The 13,552-nt window shown below is 44.5% G+C and overlaps 1 protein-coding gene across 2 annotated transcripts in view; it reads left to right on the plus strand.

Moving 5' to 3' along the window:
* The first annotated feature begins 1,241 nt into the window (after positions 1-1,241).
* The window catches only part of fgd5a (FYVE, RhoGEF and PH domain containing 5a), a 40,390-nt gene continuing 28,079 nt past the window's right edge, over positions 1,242-13,552 (plus strand). For both annotated transcript variants that reach the window (XM_079242440.1, XM_079242441.1), the window contains exons 1-2: positions 1,242-1,424; positions 2,999-5,762. In XM_079242440.1, coding sequence (XP_079098566.1) covers positions 1,415-1,424; positions 2,999-5,762 — 2,774 coding nt within the window. In that variant the 5' untranslated portion in view covers positions 1,242-1,414. The remainder of the gene's footprint in view (positions 1,425-2,998; positions 5,763-13,552) is intronic.

Below are 13,552 nucleotides of genomic sequence, written 5' to 3' on the forward strand. Positions count from 1 at the left end.
CCGAACCATCTGGAAAGGGACTTTTGCTGTGTGTAATGAATGGGTGTAGAAGCCGCTGCAGCCGTCAGGACCAGAGCCCTGTGGCCATTCAGTACAGTGGATTCTTTTATTGTCCTTCCCAGCTCTATCACTATCCACTTCATCTCTGCTGTGTCTGGTGCTTTGTTTGACCTTCAAGTGTGTATGAGAAGGAGAAAAGAGGTGTTTAGCCAGCTTTGGGAGCTGTCAAATCAAAGACCCCAGGTGAATGAGCGTCTTAGCCATGTTGCCAGTGGTTCTTCTGTCCTTGGAATCTCACCGCTACCCCCAACCTTGAGGTGTTCAATGCTTTTCTAGTTCATCAGTAGATCCGACTCTGAGCTGCAACAGTTCATCAAATCTGTTGAAGGCTACCTAAGGGGTTAACATCATACCAACCTTTCCCATCTGTTGCTAAGGAAGTGCAGCCAGTTGTGCAGGAAACAGGGAGAGCAGTTTCCTGTTATGAAGAGAAGTTTTTCAAGGGTTGCATTCAGTCAATCATGCAACAGATGCTGGGCCAGGAAGCCCAGCCAATAGCAAAAGCTTCTGGTGTCCTAGAGAAACTGTTTTTGGAAACCGCTATAAGGAACCTTTCTATGCACTGTTCTGTTTCAGGAAATAGTGCACGAGCAAAACACACTGGATAGCTGTGAGAAAAACGGTTTCATTTCTGACTTCCTCCTTATAAAATGCAGAGATGATCCAGTCTTTTGAGCAGAATAAACATCTGAGCAGCTGAGGTTTTTACTTTAGAATAGTTATCAGTGTGTTACTGAAGGGACAAACGTGGGCTGCTGCCATGGAAGGTATAGTAATATTCTGTGTGCAAAGCAGCTGAAAACTTAAAGCTGTTCATGGGAAGATGAACTGGACCCCAACTGAGGCTTACAGCTTTATACTTCTGGCGCAAATCCCCTCTTATTTTGGCAGATTTGGTGTCCTCCAGTTGACCCTGGTATTGTTCTGGAGCTGTTTGGACACATGTGGCTCCTGGAACAAAGCAGAATCAGAGGGAAAATACTACGGTGACATGTTGCGCTCAGAAAAAGGAGGAGAAAAGGGGGAATGTCTTGCGTGGCTCGCGCTCCGTGAGGGTCCAGCCTCAGGAAGCGGCACCTCCCGTTTCCACGCGCACAGGAGCGCACCAGTCACAGGAGGAGGAGTGGCGATGAGCGCTGACTGAGAGCTGGGAGCTCCACCACCCACTCCACGAGAGGAACAGCAGCACCTCGCGCCAGCCTGCCGTGGAAAGCATCATGGTGACTCCGTCACAACTTGGTTCTGTGGCCATGTGTTTGGATTAAGTTTCTGCGTGGTTCTCGGAGGTGGGGGTCAGTCTGCTGGGGGGGAAATGTGGACGACAGTCGGCTGCCGTGGATGATGATGTCCCACGATGAACGCAGGTTGGTGGGAAATGAGTCATGTTGAAGCAAACTTGTTTGTGTTGGACGAGGCGTCGCGTGCGTGGATGGCAGATGATATTTCTTGTGTTTGCAGTCAGCCTGCATTTCTCCTGTTTGCTGTTTGGACACTAACTTTACGCAGCAGAAATCTCAGGTGGCATGCAGCTCCAGCTGTTTCAGAACTGTTTCAGGCACAACATGAATGACATTTCTAAAGGGATTAAATCTGTTCTGCAGCAGAAGGTTTGTGCTCTCTGTGGAATAATGTCAAAGATCCACATTATTACGGATTAGTGTGTGTTTTTAAACCCTTTGAAATGAGACAGACTCTGAAGATTACCTGCTGGCTGTGTGTAATCATGAAACTACTTCTAGTTTATTCCAAAGTGATGTCACCAGATTTCAGACAAGTTGTTGTTGTTTCATGGTGACATTTAGAAGCAGAGTGAAATCATATCCTGGAAGTTTGGCACAGTCAAGGTCCCAGTGTCTATCTCTTCCTTTGTTTCTCAAACATTTGTTTTAATTGAATTCTTGTTGCATAATTCACATCCTGTTGTTTGCAGTTTGGCGCTTTGTCAGACTGGGATTCTTGTTTTCTCTCCTCTCTTTTATTGTTCTCTGGCGCACTCAAAGGACCCTTTTCAGAAAGAAAAAAAGACTGTGCACACTTATATGTGCAGTTGTGTTGGTGTGCGTGAGAATTGGGAAAGAATGAGGAGAAGGAAGTCCATTTGGAGTATGCGTACTCCTGGAGAGGTTTATGGAGGAGTGATGGGGGGGCTTGCTGGTAATGTCCTCCCCCCCTTGACATCCTGTGTGGAGTCCTTCACTGAGCCTCAGCTGGACTGGTTAATGAACCCAGAGTTCTTGAAAACAAAAGTGTTGTGATGCTAATAATAGAGAAAAATCATTAAAGTTTTGGAGAAAGTGTTACACAGCCGTAAGGGACAGCCTCACAAGGAGCTGATGCCTGGCAAGCTAGAATGAGAAAGAACAAACTGTAGACGGAGTGAAACACTTAGAGATAACCGAGTGCACGCAGGGTTTAGTAGGATGTGCGTCAGGGCAGGTACTAAATAACAGGAAGAGACCAGGGGTGTACACACTGGGCGGGTTCCATGACAACTGGACGTCTCAGAATCACTTTTCTCTACTGATTGTACCGTTTTTTAAAATAAATCTTTCCCAAAGTTGGAAAAAACTTGAGTCTCACAATATTTTTTTTCCATTTCAAAGCAGTTTGCAACAGTTTGATTCATAAAGTTAAATCAAAATCAGATAATTAATTATTAATCCAGTCCTTCTATAAACGCCCAACCTTTACGTGTCATTTCCCAGACGGAGATGTTTTTGTTCCTCCTGCTGGTACTTGGTGGCTCTGTTGTTTTTCCGGCTGATAATGTCCCCTGCATCTCTCCGCCTGTCACAGCCGGCTGTACGGGACTCTGCTTCCTTTCAGCAGCCAGTGCACCAGCAAAGGCCACATTTTCATCCTTATGTAGTTTATAAGTAGTCAGAAAACTGTGAAAAGTCCTCAAGTAACTCATTTTTCTTTCACTTTCTTTGAACAGATTTTCAGAATCCACTGCAAGTCCCTCGACCAAAGGTCCGCAGTCACCTCACCATCAGAGTGCAGTCCAAGCTGATGTCAAAACCTTGTCCTCCTATCCATGGCCCAAAACCTCCTGTTGCCCCCAAGCCCAGACCCCTGCATCAGCCACATGGAGAGCCCGGTCCTCAACAGCGCCTCAGTAACGGAGAACTGGACCACTCTGATGGCGAGAACGGGGATCCCTGTGAAATGGCAGAAGAGAATAACAAAGAGGAGAAAAAGGAGGCAGAGGAAGGGGTTAGTGACAGCAGCACAGGAGGGAGTGAGGAAGGTATAGCAGAAGGAGAATCTGTGGTGGGAGCAGAAAAGGAGGACATATTAGACGACGATGGTGATGTCGGCAGCGTTGGCTCCGAGGACACAGTCAAAGCCGATGATCTTACTGAAGAGGAAAACACTGACAGTGACTCGATTCAGCCTGAAGTTGGCGAACACACAGATGATGAAAACGCATCACCGCCTTCAGTTCCTTCAGCTGAACCAGAGGATGAAGCGGGGCACGAGGAAGAGGAGGAGCAGCCACTCACTGAAAAGACTAAAGTATTTTGTTGCCCTGCGGGTCAAGCAGATGAACATGCAGAAAGGAAAAACCTTCCTCAAACAGAGTCCTTCTGTTGTGGTGGTGAGAGCAGAGATACTGGACCTGATGAAGCACACGTTGAGCAAACTGAAGACATTTCCAGTTTCTCACTCACAAACGAGACTGACGTGGAAGCTGGAGCCTTCGCTTTCGGATTCAGCGTGCTTCCCACCGTAACTGAGGAATACCCCTACGATGTGATTGGTCCAACAGATTATGCTAGTGACACGTGTGAATCGTGTGATCCGGCCGAAACAGAGGTCTGGCAACCAGAAAGAGCCACCAAGGATGTCTCCGGCTGTTTTCGGTTTACAGCCAGTACTGAGGACGTGTTCGGCCCGTATTCTGTCATACAGGCGGTTCCAGGAGATGTGAGCGCCACTGCTGACCCTGAGTGGACCCCACATGATGATGAGGATGATGATGATGATGATGATGCTAAAGCATCAGCTGCAAATGAAGCTGAAACACAAGATGCCTCGAACCAGGAACCGTACTATGTGTCGTCAGACGATGTGGACAAACTCGAAGACAAGCGAGCCCTCTCAGACCCGCCTGAGGAGGGCGCTGACGAGCCTGACGGCAAAGCAAAAGACGGTGAGTCAGCAGATGAATATGCAGACATTGACGATTCGCTCTGCCCAAAAGCAGACAACTGTGATCAGTCTGAATGCGTCTCATCTGAGGATTACGTCGAGATAGGCGATGAGGATGAAGAGGAGGACACGGGAAAGAAACATATCCGGGTAAAAAGTGCAAAAGAGAGGACGGCTAAGAGAGAGCAGGCTTTCCGCAGCCAGAGGAAAAGCTGCCAGCCTCGCCTCAGGTTGTGCAACATCACAGTGCCAGCAGATCTAGATCTGGGCCGCACCCCAGAGCTCACCAACAGGGTGGTGTTTGCCCACACCACCGAGGCCTTCGAAGAAGACATAGAAGAACTGGACTGCCATATTGTGCCTTACTATGAAGACACAGACTCAGACAGCGAAGAACATATATACGAAGAGGCTGGGTTTGACTCTGAAGGAGAGAACTTTGTGACTCTCGATCGAAAGACTATTGTGACAAGATCACGATCCTATTCTGGAAAGATTCCAGGTTATGTCCCAGAAACTGTACCAGAAGAAACCGGGACAGAGTACCAGTCTCATGACTACTGCACCGTAGCCTTGGACAAGAGCAGCAAACCTCTCAGCCAATCGCAGCAGCCAGGAGGCAACTCCTCTGTGAAGAGTCGCCGCTTCTTGCTATACTCTCGGTCTGCAGATGGTCCAGAGTTGTCGTTGACCTCCTCAGCAGCGAAGGACCACTTACTGAAGGATGAGATCAGGATAAAGAGGAAGGATGACACCCTTTCCCTTCCATGTGTCATAACCTCTTCTGGAAGCTTCTCTCAGCGCAGCCACCAGTCATCCAGCGGCGTTTCCACACCAACCTCTCTCGTGGACATCCCTCCACCTTTCGAGCTTGCATACATCACTAAAAGACCGGTGACAAAGAGTTCACCAGCCCTCCTCATCCAGCATGAACCCAGTGAAATACCCAAAAAGAAGAAGACCTCAATCAAACGCTTTCTGGCGTTCAAGTTCAAGAAGAAGACAGATTCAAAGGGTTGTGGTGACGGAAGCGTTCGCTCCTCACGCTCTTCCTCCGAGTCCAGCCATCACGGCCCTTTGAGGGTCATCGAGCTTGATCGCAGAAGCACTGGCAGCTCTCCCCAACTTCAGTCTCGCATAGTGAACCCCCAGCAGCGCCCTGCAGACCTCCCATCTTCCTTTGTCCTCTACAAAGACCCCCACCGGAGAAAAGGAGACCCTAAAGCTTATGGGAGGAGTGTCTCCCGAGTGGAGTCCTTCGAGGAGCGCTCTCGCCGCTCCGTCATGCCGCTACCTTTGACGAAACCTCGCTCCATCTCCTTTCCCAGTGCAGATACCTCAGACTATGAGAACATCCCGGCCATGAGCTCAGACTACGAGAACATCCAGATTCCAGGAAGACCCGTCAGGTCCCACACTGTTACAGAGTTTTTTGAGAATCCAAGCCGCACAACAGTTCCCTGCAATGAAAACGACGGCTATGTGGATATGAACAGCTTCCCTGGGATAGACAGCAAGCCCCTGTCATCAAAAACCGACACTGAAAGGTAGGCAGGATAGTTTGTTTCTCTTTTTTCATCCCCAGCAGTCTTTACAACGCCTTAACGTCAACCAAGCCTCTAGTTCTATCTAATGACAGAGGTTTTTGTTTGTTTGTTTTAAAATATGTCCTTAGACTTCAGTGGTTCCTAACCTGGGGTCCATGGACCCCAAAGGTGATCCCCCTAAAAGCACAGAGGGTCCCAGAGGCTCTTTTTTATTATTTAGGTGTTTCATTTACATGTTCTGGAAGCCTGAAAACACTTGGCAGCATTTTATTAATGAAACATGTCTGAAAAACTGTGCCGATGACTCATCCTGATTTTGAAAAAACAAAGAAGAATAAGCCTAGATGTTGGTAATTAGCCTAATGTTGGTTCAATTTAAGGAGAAGAGATCACAGTGAATCATTTAGGGTAAAAAAACTAGCTCAGGTTTACGCAATCCTGTCCTGAAAAACCACAATGCTGCAAGTTTTCTGTGTGCTCCTGCTTCAACGCACCTACATCCAGATAAATGGATCTGACAGCCTATCAACTTCTGCACAGTGGCTTATTGGTTTGAGTCAGATGTGTTGGAGCAGGGATACATGGAAAACCTGCTGGATTGCATAACTCTGATCCAGCTAATGAAACTAGAAAACCAAGCCTGGTGTCAACACAAGGCGGGCAGGGGTTCTTAGCTTTCTGGAAAAAAATGTCTGGGAACCCCTGTAATAAGAGATGCTGCAGCGGAGAACTGTGTTTTCCCATTGCACCCAGTGTAGCACCCCATCATCATGGTGCTGCATGCAGCAGTCATGATGGAGGTACTGAACATGAAACCTACAGATAGAATAGCAGTCAACTGTGTGCTTAAAGCTGATCTTGGATCTTGTGTGTAAACCTGTACTCGTGCTTTAAACACTGTGGTTTAGGGGTTGTGATCTGTCTCCATAGGTATATGTGAGTACAGGTGACCTGCTGAAGTAATTAATGGTCTACAGCAAGGAACTGTGACCTGTGAGGACCAGCCTTTTCCATCCCTGGTCTACAGTGTTTTAGCTGTTTTACAATCAAGCCTTCCTGCTTGCAAGCTCGACTGCTGTGGAGAAACAATAACTATTAACACAGGATCATCAGTAGAAACATGTAGAAAAAGCAAACACAGTTAAGTAAAGCTAAACCAGACCAAGCAGTGGAAGCAGGGCGTAGAAATAAGGTCATATTTTGAAGGCAATGAGCATCCCAGATGGAAATCTGTTTACCTGCATGACGTTGGTGAGTGGTGCATGTAAAATTACTCTGATAACCAATACTTCATCTGTTTGAAACACTAAATAACCAATAATACAGCATTTACGGCATCTCTGTTAGATGAGTTTAACGTCATTAGCTCATGATACTTTTTTTTATCTCTGATCGAGGGATTGCCGTTTATCCTGTCAGGTCATGTTCAAATGTTCAAATGCAGCCGCTTTGTAGAGATAGGAAAGCTTTTATCTGAACTCGTCAGACGATTTGCTTTGACCATACTCACATATTCACTCAAGAAGACACCTCTGTGTTACTGACAGATATTCTCACACTGCACCGTATCTCTGATGAGCAAAAAGCCTCCTGGATAAGAGCAGTCGGAGTGTTTGGGAAGTGTTCTGTGTGAGAAACGAGCAGCCTGTTGTGTCAAGCATCACCGGCTTCGGGAAGATGGACAGTGCTTGTGGGAGAGCTTACTTCTGTTTTTCAATCAGCAAATTTAGAGGTCACATCTGGCGCCGATGCTTCCTACGCACGCCTGACCCAATAGGACAGGTAATGGCAATGAGGTAGCTCGCTGAGTGCAGCTCGTTCGCATTAGCCAAAGTCATTATGCATGCAATTAAAAGTGAAGAAATGGGTGAAGGAGGGGGGTAGTTTTTCACACTTTGAGGTGGAGGAGGAAAAAAAAAAAAAGATAGTGAGAGCACCAGAGGAGAGGAGGTGTTAATAGGAAGCAGGAGAAAACAAGGTTTAGAAGGATAAAGCAGAATGGTAGATCATCTTCTATGAACAATAGAAATAAAAGCAGGAGCAGTTTCTGGTGTAATTACTCCCCCCAACCTGACTCTGATGTTTAAGTTTAGGAGGCCTTTTATTAAAGCAGCTCTCTCCTGAGTGTTTCTATTCACACGGCCCTTGAGGGGGTCTGGGATTTACTGCAGTGTGTGATGGAGTGAGTAGTCACCACCATCAGACTGTAGAGAATGATCCCAGCCTGCACCACAGCGTGAGTCATTACAGACTATCCCCCCTTAGTCTTAATAAAAAGTTGTGTTTGATGACCCCAAACACAAGGGGAGCTCCCATCCTCATCTTCATCCAGAGAGTCTCTGCCTCAATTTGTTCTCCTTTTTGTGACGCTCTTGGTTTGTGTTTTAACACTCTGGGGACGCCGGCATCGTCGGCGATGCCAGGGACCATGTTGTGTTTCATCCAGCATAGCTTTCGAACCATAAAAGAAAGAAACTTGCTTTTTCCCCCCTCTTGATCGGGAGACTCCGGGCTTTCAGACGGTGGTTCCGGCATCACTGTAGCCCATTCATATGTGATACAGTGTTGTGTCAGAATAGGTGTTCCAATCAGAGCCTTGTCTTTGGCGCATAACGCGTGTTTGTCCAATCAGAGCCGATGATGCCTCAGGAAACGCCTCCAAACAGTGTCAATCACTCTGCATCGTGTCATTAGCAGTTGGAGAGCTGCCTTCTGCATTTACAAGGCCGATAAATTATGAAAACAACAGCTTTTACGCACACATACCATGCGGAATTGCTCAACCAAACATTTGCATTACTCAAGTAGTTTATTTCAACATAAACGACACGACGGCGTCGTAACAGATGTATAACTTGGTAACAGATACAGTGTGTGCAGCTGACAGTGACTTCAGAAAGCTGTGGTGCTTCAGTCCCCTTCAGTACCTTTGGTCATGCTTTGAAATTATAATACTTTATAATTATAATAGGCAAAGGAGCCTCATTTACATAGCAGTTTATGATATTTCAATTCAAAATAATTTTTAAAAAAATAAAAAAAACAAGGTATAGGACATTACGGGGCATTGAAAGGTGGTGTTTATTAGCATTTAAACTAAAATAAAAAGTCAGGCGAGGTTTATCTCTCTAAAATACCCTTGGTCCCCAGAGGGTTAATGGCTCACAGCTTATTTCGTGGCTATTTTACAGATTCTGTGTTTAAAACCTGCTTCCACCTGAGAAAATGTTTCAACATATGGTTTATGTGAGAAAGCAGCATCCTATAAAAGCATGGACTGCATGACTTTGTGGTGAGCCAGTAAACCTTGAACATATCTCTGAATTTGAGACCTTCCCATTTCCGAGACAATTATTTGGTGCAGGCTCTTTGTGTCATAGTGATGTTATCAGTGTGGGTTATTGTGTGCTTGACGGCTCACACAGTCCACACAGATGCAAAGAGCCTATCCATCCTGTCACCATTCCTGCGGCATTCCCACTGGAGATCTTCCTGTTACCAGGGTCCCTCTCTGGACGGAGGCAGGCCTGCTTTAAGTCTATGTAAGGAGTGCCCTTATGGATGTGCCAATGCACACATGGAAAAAAAACAGTTTTCAGTTTGCTTTTGTGAGCACATCTTGCTCCAAACCTTTTTGCATCCTACTGCTGTAAGGTTACTCAGATGAGGATGACAGTAACTCATTGAGAACACATTCAACACAGCATGGCTGCAGACTTGAGGAACAAGTGGATTTTTGTGGTGAGGAAAATGACCAAACAGCCTCAGAAAGCTGCACATAAAAGGTTGTGCCTGTAGTCCCAGACATGCATGTTAAAGAGAGCTTAGAAAGCTTGCTGCCCAGCAGGCTTGCCTTGTTTCTACTTGTGTGATTAATGTACACCAGTGTTTAGATGCTGTGTGAAGACAAATATTCCAACTAGGCAAAGAGAAACACTAATTAGCAACCTGCAATCGAGTACAATGGATGAAAGCCACACTAATGATTCATCTTAATCCAGAATCACAGTGCCTGGAGGTATGGGTGTACCATGCATATATCTGCAAGCCAACTTAGCTACAAGTCTGCTTTTTCAAAGATGAAGCTGCTGCTGAGGATGCATTCTCAGCAGAACTGTCGTTGCCAAGCAGCCATGCAGCAACAAATGAGAGCAGGAAAAAAGGCATTTTATCCAGAATGTTCCGGAGCCCTTTGCTCGGTTTATTGACCATTCACCGTCCATTTAAAGTAAGCTTTAAGCAGTTCAGCTTTAAGCAGACTTACAGTAATAAAGATAAGCTGTTGTTCCACTCGAAGCATATTCATTATTACTATGCTTAGCATGGCATTGTTGATGTTTAAAGGGCTGTTTATCTGGCTTACCCTTTGGCTTCATTTTGTCCTCTTAAGAGTTCAACACGAACCTCTTAAGCGTGATGACAGTGTCCTGGCATGGCCTTTAAAACACCACATCCACCCTCTGCTATGTTAGTGTTAAGAGTGATGAGGGAGCCATCTCAAGCACATTGTTGTGCTGGGTGGCGTGCAGCGAGGTGGTGGACAGGGTGTGTCTCTGGCTCGCCAGGCCTGGTGCCAGTCGTGCCGAGGTCACAGCCAGGTCATCCCCGGGGAGGAAGCAAGTAGCCCAGGAGCTTCCCACCAGCCTGTTTACAGGAAATGCAGGACAAGGGTGGGGCTCTGGTGGAAGGTAGGGAGGTGGAGAAAGGGAGGATAGATGGGATAAGGTGGGAGGAAGGGGGTTCGCTGTAATGGGGTGGCGGCTTTCATAGTTTAAACATCAGGATTGCCATGTTGTTGCACGACTTTATGTTGTCTGAATGCAAACGGTAGTTATATTTGATGTTTCATGAAGCAATGTGCAGACATTAAAGACTGCAGTGCTTCAAAACCTCTTTATTTATCAGGTTCAGACACGGTAATGGCAAGGTCAGGCTGCTGTTGACGGGGAGAGAAATTAGATTTCAATTTCTACATGTCCTTTTAGTAAATGAAATGCTGAAATATTGTAAAAAACAATGATGTTATGGAAGGAAATGCTGCACAAGATTTCCACTAAGACATGATGGGGAGAAAAATCACATTTTTGCCTCAACATATGGTCATGCATTAAATGTTTCATACTACATGTCATCTAGACATTTATGCATGGTACATAAAAAAACAACATAATTTTTCTTCTATTGTACAGTAACATTTACTTTTAATCTTATTTAGTTCTTTATTTCTTATTTATTCTCTAAAAAAGTGTATTAAATCACATTCCGTCACATTTATGTATCTATTCTATTAAAACATTAAATCGTGATCTTATGTCACTCAGTCAAACTAGGTGATCACAATGTATGTTTATATATTAAATTTAATGATATATTGATTTTTCTGTAACAGTTTATTGAATTAGACTGAAATTTGCAGGTATTCTATCTTCACCCATCCATATAGCAGAAAACAGCCTTTAAACTGTCGAGAAGCTCTGAGTTTGTTGTAAAGTGACTAAATATTAACATAAACCTGAATTTAACATTGCAGTTGTGTGAATATCTGTTTTTAGATGAAGATGAGTTTTATCTTAGTGATTCTCGCTTCTTTTTACCTTAATTACACAACTTCACTGTATACATGCTAGCAACTTCACTAGTCTTTTAAACATGTCTTTTCAGCAGAAAAATTCCTCTCTGAGAGAAGTAAAGCCGTGTCACCATGAGTTCAGAGGAGGGATGAGGGATCAGATCCCCTCGTCAGCAGAAATGAGCGTATTAAGAGTGACGTGCCGCTCCATGTAAAATTAAAGGGAGACATTTCTGACTTGCTTTTCTCGACTCAAACCATGAAATGTCCCAGACTTTTACACTCAACAGAGACCATATTGCTTGTATTTGTGGCCCTGAATCTAGAATAGAGTCTACATAAAACCATCCTCACTGAAAACTGCAAACAATTTAAAACTGCCTAATTACCATTACCCCCCCCCCCCCATTGGTATCCCAGTTATCTATAGTTAGCGAGTTAATGAACCCGTGCAGTTGGTCCTATTTCCTCTAACATGCCATTACAAGTGGGACAAGGCTGGTTCTAATGTATATTTCAGTACTTTCAGTGTTTAGCTCAATTGATTTAGATATTACACACACCATCAAACCCACTGTGGACTGCGGCGGAGAGTTTTTTTTACCAGAGTCATTGTGTCCTTTGAGTTTGACACAGTAGATTTAACTTTGTAATATTGTTGAAAACAGCCGGAAAGCGTTGCCTTAATGCTTCTTTTCTGTGTCACAACAAAACAAACTGGTTTAAATGTGTTGAACTCGAGGAGCTGAGGTGGGCTGGCACATTTTTATGAAAACATCAGTGTCATAACGAATTACAAATTTAACCAGATTTCCTTCTCTGTAAAACATGAATAATTGAGACGGTGGTGATGCTCATGCTTGAAGATGAAAAGGTGAAGGTGAAACTTGGTCCTTCGATAGATTGTATGATAAATCAGAGCTGAAGAATGAGTTCAGAGAAGAGTCCCTCTGGTTCTTCTTTCCTTCAGTGCATCACCCAGGAGCCCAGGCCAGGATGACCTGTCTACCTGAGTTCAGCCATGAGTAATGGGCTGTAGGTGCTTTCACCAGCCCACCCAATAAGGTTGATAAGTGTTTGTGTGTATAGGAGAGAGATGTGGGGGAGGTCTGAGTGGAAATAAAGTCCAGCAGGTAACTCTGTTAACCTTTAGTCTTTTAAAAGCGCTCTACTGTCCACTGGAGGCTCAGGCGGCTGCTTAAGGCACCGCAGGTAAACAGTCAGTACATAGCAGGATGAATGAGTTTCATATTATTCACACTAAACTTATTACAGCCTTATTATAGACAGTTTTTTCATTCTAAAACATATTTCACATCTTTTCTTTTTCTTCCCAAACACAAATAATTTGAAAAAAATGTTCTAATAGAAGATATTATTTCTGATTTTTTTTAGATAATATCAAATAACAGAAAAGTTATTGTTGCAGTGAGTGGCCTTAGCTGGACTTGGTTATAACTCACTGACTCAAAAGTCAGAAATCTAAACAGAAAACCTGCTTAAACATCAAACCTCCTTGCAAAATTTTGCCATGTGATTAATTGTCTCAGAAATTATTGCAATAGACGATAAGCAATTATTGTTGTCATTTTGAGACCATTTTCAACTAAAATAAGAACAATGTAAGTAAACCCTTTCAAAGATCAACAAACTTTAGTTTCTATAGAACATTTAGCTCGAAGTGGAGGCCAGTTTATGCTCATCCAGTCTCCAGTCTGCTGAAACACATCAGGATTTCTCCTGGAGTTTTGGCAACGTGTTTATCTGGAACAAATGGTCTCTAAACACCATGTAACACCGTTACATAGTCTCTGGTCAGCTCATATAAGGGGACCCGTTTGGACTGGACCAGAGGTGGAATGGTAAAATTAAATGTGTTTGATCGCCTTCAGTATCTCATTCTTCATGTCGTTGAAAGGTTGTGGAAATGCTGTTTATAACATGAATGTTTATCCAGGCGATTCATACTGACTGTGAAATATTTGCAACATCTTTCAAAATGTCGCCCTTTTTAACAATATTAAAGAACAGCATGGCTTTACCAACCATGCTGTCTGAGTCACACCATGTTGCACCGTCCTGGTTGCATTTAATCTGTGGGTTAAACACCGCAGTGATCGTGGACGGTCAGGAAAATTAAGCCAGCCTGTTTGTTAAGGTCTTCTGTTTCCCAGCTGGGAAAACTGCAGTTGATGGTTGAGTTTTAGTGCAGATGGAAGGT

The sequence above is a fragment of the Telmatherina bonti genome (assembly GCF_933228915.1).
Source record: "Telmatherina bonti genome assembly, chromosome: 6".
In the NCBI taxonomy this organism is placed as follows: Eukaryota; Metazoa; Chordata; class Actinopteri; order Atheriniformes; family Telmatherinidae; genus Telmatherina; species Telmatherina bonti.